The sequence below is a fragment of the Borostomias antarcticus genome, assembly GCF_949987555.1.
Source record: "Borostomias antarcticus genome assembly, chromosome: 10".
Lineage (NCBI taxonomy): Eukaryota > Metazoa > Chordata > Actinopteri > Stomiiformes > Stomiidae > Borostomias > Borostomias antarcticus.
Genome location: NC_140243.1, coordinates 1,747,773 through 1,762,752, shown reverse-complemented (window position 1 = coordinate 1,762,752; position 14,980 = coordinate 1,747,773). Strand labels below are relative to the sequence as shown.

The window sequence follows — 14,980 nt, the reverse complement described above, 5'->3', positions numbered from 1 at the left end:
ATTAAATATCCCAAATGTGAAAATAACCACACATTCGACCAGAAGAAAATGAGAGGTAGGCTACAGTATGTCTCTGAGCTGCAGTTTGGAAAGAGAGGGTGTCCTCACCTGCTATGAGAGAGATCCAGACCCGCTGATGTGCTAAGGCCGGTTGGGTCCATTCACTTTGCACATGGGCCCTCCAGGACATAACCTCGGACATGCCTTCATTGAAAGGCAGCGAAATGTGAGGTTTGGGGCACCCAGGGACCTCAGCAGTCACCCTGGGAAAATCCTGTAGCTCTTCCCAATCCCAGCTGTAAAAATGACGGTCATGTAAAGTGTAACAAACGACAGCGAGAGAGAGGATGTAGGAGCTGTGCCTTGAACATGCTAATGGAACAGAGCTGTTGACGGTCTCCTCGGGTTACCACCTCAGGTTACTGTAACAAGACCAACCCTCACATGGCAGCCCTGTTCCTGTTACAGAAACCAAGGTGTGAGTTTCCAGCTGCCTTCAGTTACCAGGCAAATTTATCAGCCAGTGTGTCTTATCTTCTCTCTAGATATCAACCTGGTCCTAGTCACACTCTGCTCATCTTCAGTGTGGTGAATCATTTGTGATATTACTTAGTTTTGATGTCTTTATTTGGAGCAGTAGTGTAAATCGGGTGTGGGCAATGAACAGATCCTTTCAAAGTCTGACATCATGGAAATGTCTGAGAACAAGCTGACCTGCAAACCTATTGGTTCATCGCTACACTGTACTCTATGTACTCAACAAGTAGCACGTCTGGAGCGACGAAGGCTACACAAATGTCTTTCTCCAGACCTGTGCATCACCTTCAAAGAATTAGGAGAAAGATCATGGCAGTTGTTGTTGTTTTGGGGGTGCTTTAGTGCACTGCTAATTTTAACAGTGAAAGTGATGCAATTTCCACAACTTCCTATGTATGCTATGCATCGTGCTCTCTGGTCCTACTGTTCCATACAGAATCAGATGGACAATCATCACAACTCAGGGCCAGGCAGCACTGTGAGGAAGGACTGATAGCTATAACCAAAGTGTAAACAGTGTAAATGACTAACCAAGGTAACGGCGCTTTGAAAATATTGAACAGATATTCAGGCATGCCCTTTCATGTTATCCCTCACTGTAAATCTGTGAAAGTCTTGTTAGTTATCAATCCCCATCCACAAGTCAAATATCAGAAGTCATTAAGTCATATAGTCTTGACAGATCGTAAATAATTTAGAAGAATATTACTTACTACCACAACGGTGGACCAGTAGTATATCCCTCTCAGAGTTGTAAACAGTGCAGTATGTTGAATGTTAAGTCACGTATTCACATCTAACCAGGGAAGATCCTGAGCCGTAAACAGTGTAAGTAGTTGTTTGATTCCCCATTGGTAACAAGTAGTTTTTACTGGAGTATTCTGAGGTTGGTCCTGGCTAGAATCCACCTGTTAACCATCTTCCTCCTTCCTTCCTGTCAGACGTTGTTTGTGGAAGATGACAGAATTTCTGATCAGCACATTAAATGTGGTCCCATCCAGATGGCAGCAGCCACCTTGTCAGCGATGGTGTCCTCCAAACTTTTAATGTGTTTTTTTTAATACCTCTTGTACCTTTAATACCTACAATTCCATGAATACTAAAACAGCTTCTAATCACCAATGGTATTCTTTAATTTAACAGTTCCTAGCAGTGTTTCAGTTTCAGTCCTATTTACAAATATTCAATGCATAAATATTTTTATTATAGTTACTTTACTTGTATATTTTGTAATTCATCAAAATTTCATAAAGTTTACAAAATATCAGTAATCTCTCTATATCTCTAATGTTAGCAGTTGGGGCATGGCAGTGACCAACCACACAGAATAAACCCTGGACTCAAAGGTATGGGCACATTTGTTTTTCACTTTGCGATTTATTTTAAAGCAGTGTTGGGACAAGACAAGACGCAGTTGGCAGGAGAGCAGTCAGTCAGCATCAACCAGTCACAAACATGGGGTTTTGAGGCAACGCTGCAAGTTAACTGGGCGGGTACATTTACGGGCAGGATTCCTTTGGAATTCTTATTGGATAGGATTGTTTACCCCTAAATATTTTGAATCAGTGCTCTGCAAAAATGTTATAGGCCTAAAATGAAACATTCCAATTGACTGAAATGTCTCCATGACAGATGCATACTCAGATTAAAGATGGATGAGGCCATGCAGGTTATACTCACCTCTGTAGTAAAATAAAACTACCTGCTTTTTATTCAGTTGCAATTTCTCTGATCAAAAATAAAAAACACTAAAGATTTAAATCCTGTACTTGTTTGGGAAATATGCAGAATTTAATGAAATTCCTTCATGATACAGCACTCAAACCATCTTTGCAATTAAATGCACATCTGACAAACTAGTGCTCAACTTAGCTATTGCCAGAATAGGAAACATTCTAGAGAAAAAGGAAAATCAAAGATATACAGGTACATACCTCTCCCCTTATTAGTAAAGAACTGTTCTGCTTTCTCTATTCCGATTGAACATTTATACGGCGTTTTCCGGAACAGGCTGCATGTTCAGTGCAGGTGAACTCAGTCAGTGTTACTGTACGTATTAACCAAACCAGACCACTAAAGCTGGAACACATTCACTTTATAGTTTTGGCAAACTGTCTTTTATATAACTTAATGGACATGACAAATACTACAGTATGAACAATATACTGTAAGGCTTTGAGAACTATTGGTGGTTCACCGTAACACAAACCTAGAAGCATCCTCTCAGCAGACATGATTTGACCATTTAAATATTTTTTTTCTAACAGTGTTAATAAAACAATAAAAAAAGATCACGCTTAGATCATTCTAGTTAACAAAATAGGTTGGTGGGGGGTGCACTGCTTAATGTAAACAAATTGAGCGTAAATAAATAATAAATCACTTTTTTAAAGAAGTAAACATTCAACCATCCTCCAAATTAGTGCATATTCCATAGTACTGTGTGTCCACCTCTCCAGCACGCCCTCCCTGGCTGCAGGTCTCACAGGGGCGGAGGAGACCAGCGGGCGTTGGTGGTGCCCACTCCCTGGCACTCAATGATGTATGTGTCATTGTTGGCATTCTCGTCATCTGCCTTTGTTATCGTGAATTTAGCCTGAGAAAAGAAGCATGTATGACAAGGACAAGTCAAGGTTGTGCTCTTTGTTTCTAAGCCAGCCCTATAATTACAACAATGTAAACATTATGCTAATTCAGACTTTACCACCAACAGCATTACTAACCTACAATAGAAATCACACCAAAAACTTGTTTTCCTTAAGTTCGGTGGACAGAGAGTGTTTTGGACCAACCTGAGTGAGCTGCTGAGCTACATGGATGGCCGTCTGTGTGTGCAGAGTTACAGGGCCTGTGCGGATTCGGGAGGTGCCCTTAGCCAAGGCCATGAAGATGATGATCTTGAAAATGAAGAGAGGGGAGGGGGGAGAGAGATTTAAGCTAATTTCTGAGGCACATAACAGCACTGATGAGCCTTTTCCATTGGCACTCTTGGCTACGCTAGGTCAAACCGCGCCGATTTGTTTACCAGTTTACCGCACCGGCCCGCACTTTGTGTGTTCGTAGCTCCATAATATAATACATCCAAAAGTATTATGGGACATATTATACATCAAACTGTTCGTCTATTTGTCTTGATTCTAGCCATCTAAATATCTAAGCTGACATACTTTTTTAGCTAGAGCCGTCTGAACACGACAGTTCCACTGGCTGGCTATAGCCGGTAACGTTAGCTACGAGGTCCTGGTCAGGCTACGGCATAGGCAGGCTGCTGATTGGCTGGAGGCGCAAACTGTCGGCAACTCGTCCAAAACATTTCTAGAGACTGGGTCGCAACATCGGAGAAATCCACAGCCTGGCTCCTGCTTGCGTGAGAATTGATCGCTTTGCGGTGCTTATTCCTCATCCAGTGATGGATGGGTGGATGGAAAACTTTCGACTGAATGTTCATATTGTTGTGATAATTGTAGCTATAGCAACATAAGAGTGGCAGCTTTGACAGCAACCCAAATGAGCTAATCCCATAGCTGTACCATTGCTAGCTAGCCATGAGCGAACTGTTGGATTCTGCATTTGCTGTGCAACGTATTCCATTGTCCAGTTGTCAAATCCATTTGCTAACAAACTATTTGAGAGCCAGCACACCTCAGTGTCCCCTAATCATTTTTTTTTCTTCATATATCACCTAACCTCTCCAGCACCTCACCAATATCAATTATTTTCTCTCTTTAGAGAAGAGTACAATCCATTACAACTATTGCTTACAATGTTTGATTGTTGTTTTGTAATATTTTATCATGAATATGATAAATAAATGCTGCATTAGTTAAAGAAAGCGTTATTCAGTTTTTCATATGCTAAAATTGACTGTAAATCCACATTTTAAAGCTGATATTTCAAATAATAACTGACTGAGGGAAAGTGCCCCCCGGCGCCCATGGGCGGTTCGCCTCTCTTCCTCCTGTCCTCCTCAGTTTTTTGAGTCACCAGCCGCCCCTGGTGTGTGTATACAGTATGGGCCCAGGCCCAGCAGCAGAGCCAGCTGCACCATGATGACATCACACCAAGCAGAATGGTTCCATTCACTTGAGGAAAGGGGGTGTGGGGAATGGGAAACACTTTCTGAAAGGAGACTTGATGAATGGAATTAAAATATGTCTAAGTTTGGGGTCTCATCAGTCTGTACATAACACCAAAGAAACTAAATGGAAAACACTTTATGGAAAACTCATACTGTTTAATAGGGCAAAACAGTTTGTGTGTCATTAATTAATACACATTGAACATCTGCTTTTTGTGAAATGTGATTAGTCCAGGACGACACAGGATCTAGCACTGTGACTGCTGATGATCTCACTGACAATGACTGGGATGTACAGTTCACTTACTCTAGACCAATGTACTTAAGTTGCTTTGGATAAAAGTGTAAATATAAAATGTAAAGAAAAATAAATAGTCGTGCCATGTGTAGAGTGTATGGAGGGGTGTGACGTCCATTACCTGGTCTTGTAGGAAGTCGTCCACACAGCCATTGTGGCTGATATTCCTCAGCAGCATCTCAGCAGCCTGTATGCCCACTCTGTCAGCAGACACTCCTATGGCACAGCAGGGGATGCTAAATCACGTATAATCCAACATCACAGTTCTTTAAGCATCACAGCCATACATGTTATCATCAGTTTTAGATCATCTGGTTAATATCACACTTGCCAAGCTTTGCCAGATTAAATTAATTTTTATTTGGCTGAAAACGTAAATCAATTAATTTCTTAGCATGGAGTATAATCTGCAAGGGGGCCTGTGTAAGAGTTGTTACAGAACATCAGAATTTTCTGATGCACAAAGCTAATGTTATGACAGTATATAACTTTCGGCCACTAGATGGGGCAGTGGTGCAGCGTATCAGATATAAACTAGGGGGCCTTTTCACTCCATACCTGCCGTTCAGGGGGTGGGCGGCTTCGCTCATAATAAATACATTCTGCATTTGCTCCACAGGCACGACACCGTTGGCTATATTTTCTGTACAGATAGTTATGACTCCCCTGGACATATTTATTGCATGTATTGGATCTTTTTTTTTTTTACAAAAAGTGCAGTAAATCGAACAGAGCACCTTTAAAGTTGCTTTAGTAGTTTTTAGAGCTCACAAGCCAAATAGGTCCCAGACAATTATGGATAACGTCTCACTATACATGCACACACTTTAAGTGCACTTCATAGAAGCATGTGGCTAAGTGGTTAAATAGGGGTGTTTTTCTTACCTTTCTTGCCGAGTGATGACCCTGCAAATATACAGCCGGTGGAGGACTCAGCAATGATGCTAAAGAGAGAGCAAAGACAGCAAACCTGTATCAATAATCTACTAGAGGGGGGGAAGCACTCAACCTCAACCTGTATCAATAATCTACTAGAGGGGGGGAAGCACTCAACCTCAACCTCAACCTGTATCAATAATCTACTAGAGGGGGGAAGCACTCACCTCAACCTCAACCTGTATCAATAATCTACTAGAGGGGGGAAGCACTCACCTCAACCTCATACCTGTATCAATAATCTACTAGAGGGGGGAAGCACTCAACCTCAACCTCAACCTGTATCAATAATCTACTAGAGGGGGGAAGCACTCAACCTCAACCTCAACCTGTATCAATAATCTACTAGAGGGGGGAAGCACAGTCCTCAACCTCAACCTGTATCAATAATCTACTAGAGGGGGGGAAGCACTCAACCTCAACCTCAGACCTGTATCAATAATCTACTAGAGGAGGGGAAGCACTCACCTCAACCTGTATCAATAATCTACTAGAGGGGGGAAGCACAGTCCTCAACCTCAACCTGTATCAATAATCTACTAGAGGGGGGGACCTGTATCAATAATCTACTAGAGGAGGGGAAGCACTCAACCTCAACCTGTATCAATAATCTACTAGAGGGGGGAAGCACTCAACCTCAACCTCAGACCTGTATCAATAATCTACTAGAGGGGGGAAGCACAGTCCTCAACCTCAACCTGGAGTCACACAGTAGCATACTGGACTGGTCATCTTACCAGCAGCAGCTGCGTGGGTTTGAATCCGGCCCACACCCTTTGCTGCATGTCTTCCGCTCTCTCTCTCTCTCTCTCCCACCTTTCCTGTCTGTGCTTACACTGTCCTACCATAATAAAGCAGAAATGCCCTAAAAAATATCTTTATTTTTTTGTTAAAAAAAAAAAAAAAAGGAGAGTGGAAGTTTTTCCATAACGAACGCCTCAGATGAAAATGCCTCAGATGAAAATGCCAGATCCTTTGGCCCCATCTCCAACCATCAAGAAAACGGTAGCCAGAGCATCACCAAGGAAATGACACACAAACGTTTGAGATGGCTGGGCCAGGTGCTGAGAAGAAGAAAAAGAGGAAAACCTGCATTGCAGAACCAATCCAAAGGTTTGTTCAGGTAGCTTTGAACCAATCCAAAGGTTTGTTCAGGTAGCTTTGAACCAATCCAAAGGTTTGTTCAGGTAGCTTTGAACCAATCCAAAGGTTTGTTCAGGTGGCTTTGAACCAATCCAAAGGTTTGTTCAGGTAGCTTTGAACCAATCCCAAGGTTTGTTCAGGTAGCTTTGAACCAATCCAAAGGTTTGTTCAGGTAGCTTTGAACCAATCCAAAGGTTTGTTCAGGTAGCTTTGAACCAATCCAAAGGTTTGTTCAGGTAGCTTTGAACCAATCCCAAGGTTTGTTCAGGTAGCTTTGAACCAATCCCAAGGTTTGTTCAGGTAGCTTTGAACCAATCCAAAGGTTTGTTCAGGTAGCTTTGAACCAATCCAAAGGTTTGTTCAGGTAGCTTTGAACCAATCCAAAGGTTTGTTCAGGTAGCTTTGAACAAATCCCAAGGTTTGTTCAGGTAGCTTTGAACCAATCCAAAGGTTTGTTCAGGTAGCTTTGAACCAATCCCAAGGTTTGTTCAGGTAGCTTTGAACCAATCCAAAGGTTTGTTCAGGTAGGTTTGAACCAATCCAAAGGTTTGTTCAGGTAGCTTTGAACCAATCCAAAGCAGCAGGCATAGGTTTGTTATCGGCCGCCACCGTTCTACCGACCATCTTGAAAGTAGAAATCTCCAGACGTTTGGTAGGCAGAGATCTCCGCCTGTCTGCCATGACGAGACTAGATCTAACTGTTACCAGTAACTGCAACTGTTACTGGAACACTGTATGAATGTTACTGGTTCACTGTATGAATGTTACTGGTACACTGTGAGAATGTGACTGGTACACTGTATGAATGTGACTGGTACACTGTATGAATCTTACTGGTACACTGTATGAATGTTACTGGTACACTGTATGAATGTGACTGGTACACTGTATTAATGTGACTGGTACACTGTATGAATGTTACTGGTACACTGTATTAATGTGACTGGTTCACTGTATGAATGTGACTGGTTCACTGTATGAATGTAAAGGTGAGGGTCTCACATGATTCCGTTTCCGTTGCCACAGGCCTTGTTCTCCTGCAGGGGTTGGATGTTGACTTGCAGATCCTTCATCTCTTTCTTGATGGTCCACACCGCTGCTTTCGACATGTCCTTAGCCAGCTATGAATGGGAGGAAGTTTGGACTGATTTCACTCAGATTCACATTTGTTGTCTTTGAACTTATAAAGAGGACTGTTACATGCCTACTTGTTATTAAAAATTACTAGAAAGTGTTCCAAGTAAGCATTTCATTGCATCCGTAATCTTGTACATACTGTAATGACAAATAAATCTAATTTAACCTTTGAATACATACAGTACATGGTCATTATAACCTAATTTTAGAATTTGAAAAAGAATGCTGGGAATTAGTAACATGATTGAATCAGTCAGTTAGATGATGAGAATAGATTTGAATAACAGAGTAAGTTTGAGGTGAGGACTGGTCTCCAGGTCAGGAGACGCCATTCTATCAACACGATGGGCAGAGATCTGTATTGCACTGGACAACAACAACAACAACAACAACAACCACAACCATGTTCTCATCACAGGGTCCCCCCAGGGTTCTCCAAGTTAAATGTAAGGCTTTTTAAGACCTTTTTAATAACACTTAGAATAAATCAGCTCGCCAACTCTTCGGACAGAGGTGGTTTAGCGTAATATTCAAAACAATGTTTCCCGACTCTGAGATCGTGGCTACTTTTTCATGTGGGAGCAACAAGACGGAGATTTATTTAATCCTACAAAAGGAGAAGAACACAATTTAAGACCTTTGTAAACACAATTAAACACTGTTAACTAAATATGAATGAATAATGTCAACTAAATTCAATACTTTTAAGGCCTTATTTTGAGATTTCAATACTTTTAAGACTCCACAGGTACCCTGCATCAGGTATCTCTTGTAGGCTAAAAATTAGACCTTTCACGTAGGTGGATAAGTCGAAATACAAAAACAGATCAGTCATATACGTCATATATTCATGATACAAGCACCATGTACAATGAAATGCTTAGCTCAAACCTACGACCCTGAGATGAAGAGTCTCATGACCAACTGAGCCCACATTAAAACGCTTGTTGATCAAAAACTATAAAGACAAAATGCTGGAATGAGGCATTTGCGAGAACCAGACCCATAAGACTACAAAGATTAGAGGATATTGAACCATGCGCATAGTTTATGCACTATACAGTAATTATACTGTAATAAATACATACATAAATAAATACATACACCTTCGATTTGAAACATACTTGTTTGGCTTCTTAATAGAACCAACCAAACTGTTTAAGCTGTGACTTTTCCTGCTTAAGGCCTGTATAAGGCTTTTATATCACAGTGCTTCATGACAGATGGCAGCTAGATTTAAAACTTTAGGCTGTAGAAACTAGCTGGCTAATATGTTCTCATATTTGTCTGTGAGCAGGTTTATGATGATGATGATGATGATATAATCTCCAATACCTTTAAGGGCAAGACCCCAGCAACAAAGGCTCGTCCACGTATCTGGGTGATGGTGCCTCTCTCAGTCATGCTGACAGGAGTCAGCTCTTTAACTGGATTGATTTTCACCATCACTTCACCCCCTCCTTTAGGGTAATATCCCCTATTCAGGATTGAAAAGAAACAAACATGCACACGCATGCACACGCACACGCGCACACACACGCGCACACACACGCACAGGATTGATTTTCACCATCACTTCACCCCCTCCTTTAGGATAATATCCCTTATTTGGGATTGAATAGAAACAAACGCACACGCACACACACACACGCACACACACACGCACGCAGTACTAAACCAGTTGCGCACACACAGTACTAAAGCAGTTGCACTAATAAAACAATGCTGCATTACAAAACAATAGTGAGGTGTAATACTGCATGTAAAGGACTACTCACCTTTTTCTGACATCACAGTCAAACTGTACTCCAAATCTCTCTATAATGGGCTTGAATACCTGGAAGACAAGTTGACTCATGAAATGTCAAGTTAAAGTGAAACAACTGTCAAGTTAAAGTGAAAATCTTGAAGTTTTTCATATAAATAAAATGGCAGTTTTTTGCTACAGTCTATCGATGATTGAGGTAACAATAATGGCTGATGTAAGCCTTTACATTTGCAGTTATGAGAGTTCTGGGAACCGGGTGTCTGGGAACAGGGCGTCTGGGAACAGGGCGTCTGGGAACAGGGCGTCTGGGAACAGGGCGTCTGGGAACAGGGCGTCTGGGAACAGGGCGTCTGGGAACAGGGCGTCTGGGAACAGGGCGTCTGGGAACAGGGCGTCTGGGGACAGCGTGTCTGGGGACAGGGCGTCTGGGGACAGGGCGTCTGGTCTGGGGACAGGGTGTCTGGGGACAGGGCGTCTGGGGACAGGGCGTCTGGGGACAGGGCGTCTGGGGACAGGGCGTCTGGGGACAGGGCGTCTGGGGACAGGGCGTCTGGGAACAGGGCGTTTGGGGACAGGGCGTCTGGGGACAGGGCGTCTGGGGACAGGGCGTCTGGGGACAGGGCGTCTGGGGACAGGGCGTCTGGGGACAGGGCGTCTGGGGACAGGGCGTCTGGGGACAGGGCGTCTGGTCTGGGGACAGGGTGTCTGGGGACAGGGCGTCTGGGGACAGGGCGTCTGGGGACAGGGCGTCTGGGGACAGGGCGTCTGGGAAGAGGGCGTCTGGGAACAGGGCGTCTGGGAACAGGGCGTCTGGGGCGAAATTCTGGGCAAAATCCCAAGCTGTGCTCAGTTAGTGACGCATTTGATGTCAACCAGCCGTGTTTGGACCGCCAGAGAGGACAGGCAGAGCGGGAAAACAAGAGAGGATGGGCCCAGGTGCTGGCCATCCACTGACATCACACAAGCAACACGGTTTGGTTTTCAAAGTGATCACTGGGAAATAGTATACAGTACAAAATAAAATAAATGCAATTACCTTGGGTGTCGCCCGAAAAATAACAGTGTTCGTAAAGGTTAACTTAACATAACTGAAGTTCACTTAACCTATAAGAGCCTGATTGGCTCAGTTTGACTGATGGTCAACACAGACTCGGATTCATACATACTCAACACCTTGTTCCTTGGTCAAAGAATTTTACAAACCAGCCTGCTTTGCATGCAAGACCCCAATCATTGCTACCTGCAGCGATATTTATTGTATATTATCATGGGTGACCTTGAGTGTCTTAGAAAGCAACAATCAAATACAAGTTATTATTGTACCTCGATGGTGTAGTCAATTTGAGGGGCCATCTCTGCATTGGTGCCTCCCTTCAGACAGAGGGCCAGGGGCCCGTCTGCGTACAGGGCGCAGGGCAGAGACACCTGCAGCAGAAGCCCCACACTCCTGCATTGAGCAGGGAACAAACAACAACACTCACATCAACTTCAGCATCAACATCTGCTCACAATCACACTCATGGACAATTAAACTGTGTGTTCATTGACCTACTGTTGGACGATTTGTACATTTTCATACAGTATTCTATAAACCAGATTTGAATTATTATTATTAATAATAATGTAAAAAACGTTGTGGTCTGAGGGAAGACTGCAAACCAACTGTCCAGCTTACCCTGCTGTACGCGGGTCCGCAATATGACTCCCAGCTTTGATTTTCCGCGGGGTAAAGACAATTTCGGTGGATCCAATTTTGCCTCCCTCTAAATTGCCTCCACAAATGTCTCTCACCAACTCCAATCCAGACAGATGCTGTGGTCTGGTAAAAGGAAGGTATAGTTAAACAATTAAAAAAGAGTACAAAGTAAACGTGGTCCCTCACCAGTGATGCACGGTATCACTCCTTTGTATGAAGCAGTGGAAGCAAGTGAAACAAGCAGCTGGTTCTGGCGTGTCGGCTAATCGCTGCTAGTTCAGCTAATCGTTGTTAGTTTTGTCACGACGTCCCATTCACATTCCTTAACAGCCAAGCACAACTGTGTCTAAGTAAATAAATACAGCTTCTTAAAAAATGATTTAGCATTTATACATAATAGCTAGTACATTTCTAATCAGAGCACCAGAGCACCGGACTACTTCTCACAGGTGCTCATCCCACGCTTGCAATCTCAATAGCGTGTGAAGAAGAGTGATGTTGTGGGCACCCCGGTAGCTCACCGGGTAAGGCGCGCACCATATGAAGACTAGTTCTTCGCGCGGCGGACCCGGGTTCGATTCCCGGCTCGGGTCCTGTGCCGCATGTCCTCCCCTCTCTCTCTCCCACATTTCTGTCTCTCTACACTGTCCTATACCATTAAAGCTGAAAAGCCCTAAAAAATATCTTAAAAAAGAAGAGTGATGTTGTTACTCCAGGTTATGCACAGGCCTTTTAAGTTTAAATGGACTGCACTTATATACTGTAGCGTTTTTCCACCTTAGCGGCACTCAAAGCGATTTACAATGGCCTCTCATTCACCCATTCACACACACTCACACACCAATGGCGGTAGCTGCCATGCAAGGTGCTAACCTGCTCATTGGGAGCAATTTGGGGTTAGGTGTCTTGCTCAAGGACACTTCGACATGTGGACAGTCGGAGTTGGGATTCGAACCACTGACCCTTCGATCATATTGAACGACCCGCTCTACCAACTGAGCTACAGCCGCCCCACGTATGTATTTGCCATTTCAGGTAGTTCTTCAGCCTACTGATCATTTATTATTTAGTTTGGGCTGTTGAGACATGTGATTTATTGAGTCCATTTAGAAACTAACGGAAAACATTCACTACTACTACTACTACTACTACTACATTGTACTAGTATGATGTAGTATGTGACAAATAAAGCTTTGAACTTGAACTGGGAACTAATGTGATTGATTACGTTCACTTCAGCTCGTCCAGCCAACTAAGCAATTATCGAGAAACAAAGTTTAATGACACTAAGGCCACGTATGGAGCAGCAGGAAGAAAGTGAACCTGCTACCACTCCACCCCCAGGAGTATCCATGGCAACAGCAGCAGTGTTGTCCCAGAGCACACAGGGCTAGCGCCATGGCCGAGGACGGCTCTCTCTAGGACTGTTCTTGGTATGAACACTATGTGGTTATGAGTACTTTTTTTTTCTAAATAATGCTTAAATTCGGGTGGATGTAACTGGATCCAGGGGCATCATTAAGGTGGGGATGATCCACCCGCCCTTGATCATTATACAGTACAACGGGCCCAGTGGAGTATCTTTTTCATGGGGCCCAAGATTCCTGGTGACACCCCTGACTGGAACGTAAAGTGACCAGGGGCAAGGTTTAAAGCTACCCAAAGTGCAGGACAGCTGCAACCCAGACATCTACCCTAATATGAATACACTATTAAGAGCCATGATCATGTTCTATCTTCAATGCCAAGCGCGGGCGTTTAAACACGGTGCTGTAAACCCTGCACTTCAAGGTGGGACTGAATACATTTTATATGCTGCCACAATGTTGCCATGTCATGCCTGATTCATGATTGATTCAGAGTAACGTTAGGCCTATTCATATTCCTTGAGGTATGAAGTCATGCCATTATGCCTATAGCCACAAGGGTTTGTATTGAATTGCATTGTGCGATACACTGTCTTGATGCTTTTAATGTCTCATGTAAAGCACTTTGAATTGCCTTGTTGCGGGTTATACAAATAAACTTGCCTTGCCTATTGAATTGCATTGTGCGAGCCGTGATAGACACGAATAGTATCCTCATAAATGGGCATTTTATTTCTGGTCTGTGATACTGTGTATCTAAGAGCTGTGCAGCCAGTGCAGCTGATCTTTGCCCATGCTCCTGACTGCTGTGTTAGTGCCGTGTCACTCCCCCATGGATGTCTCCCCACAGCAGGCCTAGACAAGCTGTGGGTTCTGAATCTTTGTGCAATGCCGATTATAACGTCTATTTCATGATGTTTTTATACTCTCTAGGACAGATTCCATGTGCATTTGTATTTACATAGCAATTTTTAAAAAGAGAAGGTCTTAAAAGTAGATAGCAAAATGTAAACTAAATCCAATCCTTACCTTAACCCTGGCGTGCTTCTCCCTGCCCGGATGTTGTTGATTGTAACAGGTGTGCTGCTGATGCAGCTCAGGGACGTGGATACTCTCAAGATCTGTCCGCCCTGGAAAACACCAACAAACACAATGAATTCCATATTTTCCCAATCATTTCACTGAATGAATCGGGTCCTGGGTTTAACTTACACCCTCCATGATACTTCCGTCTATTTGGGCCATTTTGAGAATAGATGAAATATTCAAAATCGTATATTTCAACGACTCCACCACTTTAAGAAACGTTATGACTTGTAGACGCAGCTGTCTCGGTCTGGGAACTGGAGCCTAATGCAAACCACGAACTAGGCTACAGCCTCCGGGTCGCAGATAAAAGACTGTTTATAAACCCTAATCATGCCCTTTATAAACCCTAATCATGCCCTTTATAAACCCTAACCATGCCCTTATCCCGTGTTTTACTTGAAATCCTGCAAAGTAGGCAAATAAACCCGATCTCATGTGCCGAGTCTGCCGACGGAACAAATACTGCAGTTGCATGCGTTCCGGGGAAGTGGGTGTGCAGAAAGATGGGGAACAAGAAAGCGCAGTTTATTGGTGTGACTTAATTGATTGAGTGGCTTGTTAGCCAATAGCAGACGAGACCGCCCACCTTCCTCTCTGGTTCCGGAAGTGAATTTGCCCTAGGGAGGGAAGGTGAGAACATGCGCCCCTAGCGGACTTGTTCCTATCGGAGAGAAGTTTCAATGTAAACTCCCATAGACCAGACTTTCTAATATTTACTTCGAAACCATTTTGGCGAAGTTATCAAAACAAAAACTTGTGAGTGTTTTAACATTAATAATCTACCAACTGTGAGAATTTCAAACAGTATTTCGCCTTCTTTCATATTTTCGAAATTGCTCCATTCCTCCAGTCAAAGTCAATGGAATTTAAGAAAAATATTTTCATAATTGTGATTGAAAATCAACTATGATCACCAGAATCAATAAAGTTT

General features: G+C 43.2%; 1 protein-coding gene across 1 annotated transcript; it reads right to left on the bottom strand.

Moving 5' to 3' along the window:
- Positions 1-1,941: 1,941 nt before the first annotated feature.
- On the bottom strand, positions 1,942-14,506 carry rtca (RNA 3'-terminal phosphate cyclase). Its single transcript, XM_084444755.1, has 11 exons — positions 14,173-14,506; positions 13,990-14,090; positions 11,573-11,716; positions 11,221-11,344; positions 9,908-9,966; positions 9,465-9,606; positions 7,995-8,113; positions 5,799-5,857; positions 5,035-5,129; positions 3,330-3,434; positions 1,942-3,133 (listed from the first exon to the last, which is right to left on the bottom strand). Exons 1-11 carry the CDS (start codon positions 14,203-14,205, stop codon positions 3,020-3,022), a joined length of 1,095 nt encoding a protein of 364 aa, XP_084300881.1. The 5' UTR covers positions 14,206-14,506; the 3' UTR covers positions 1,942-3,019.
- Positions 14,507-14,980: the final 474 nt, after the last annotated feature.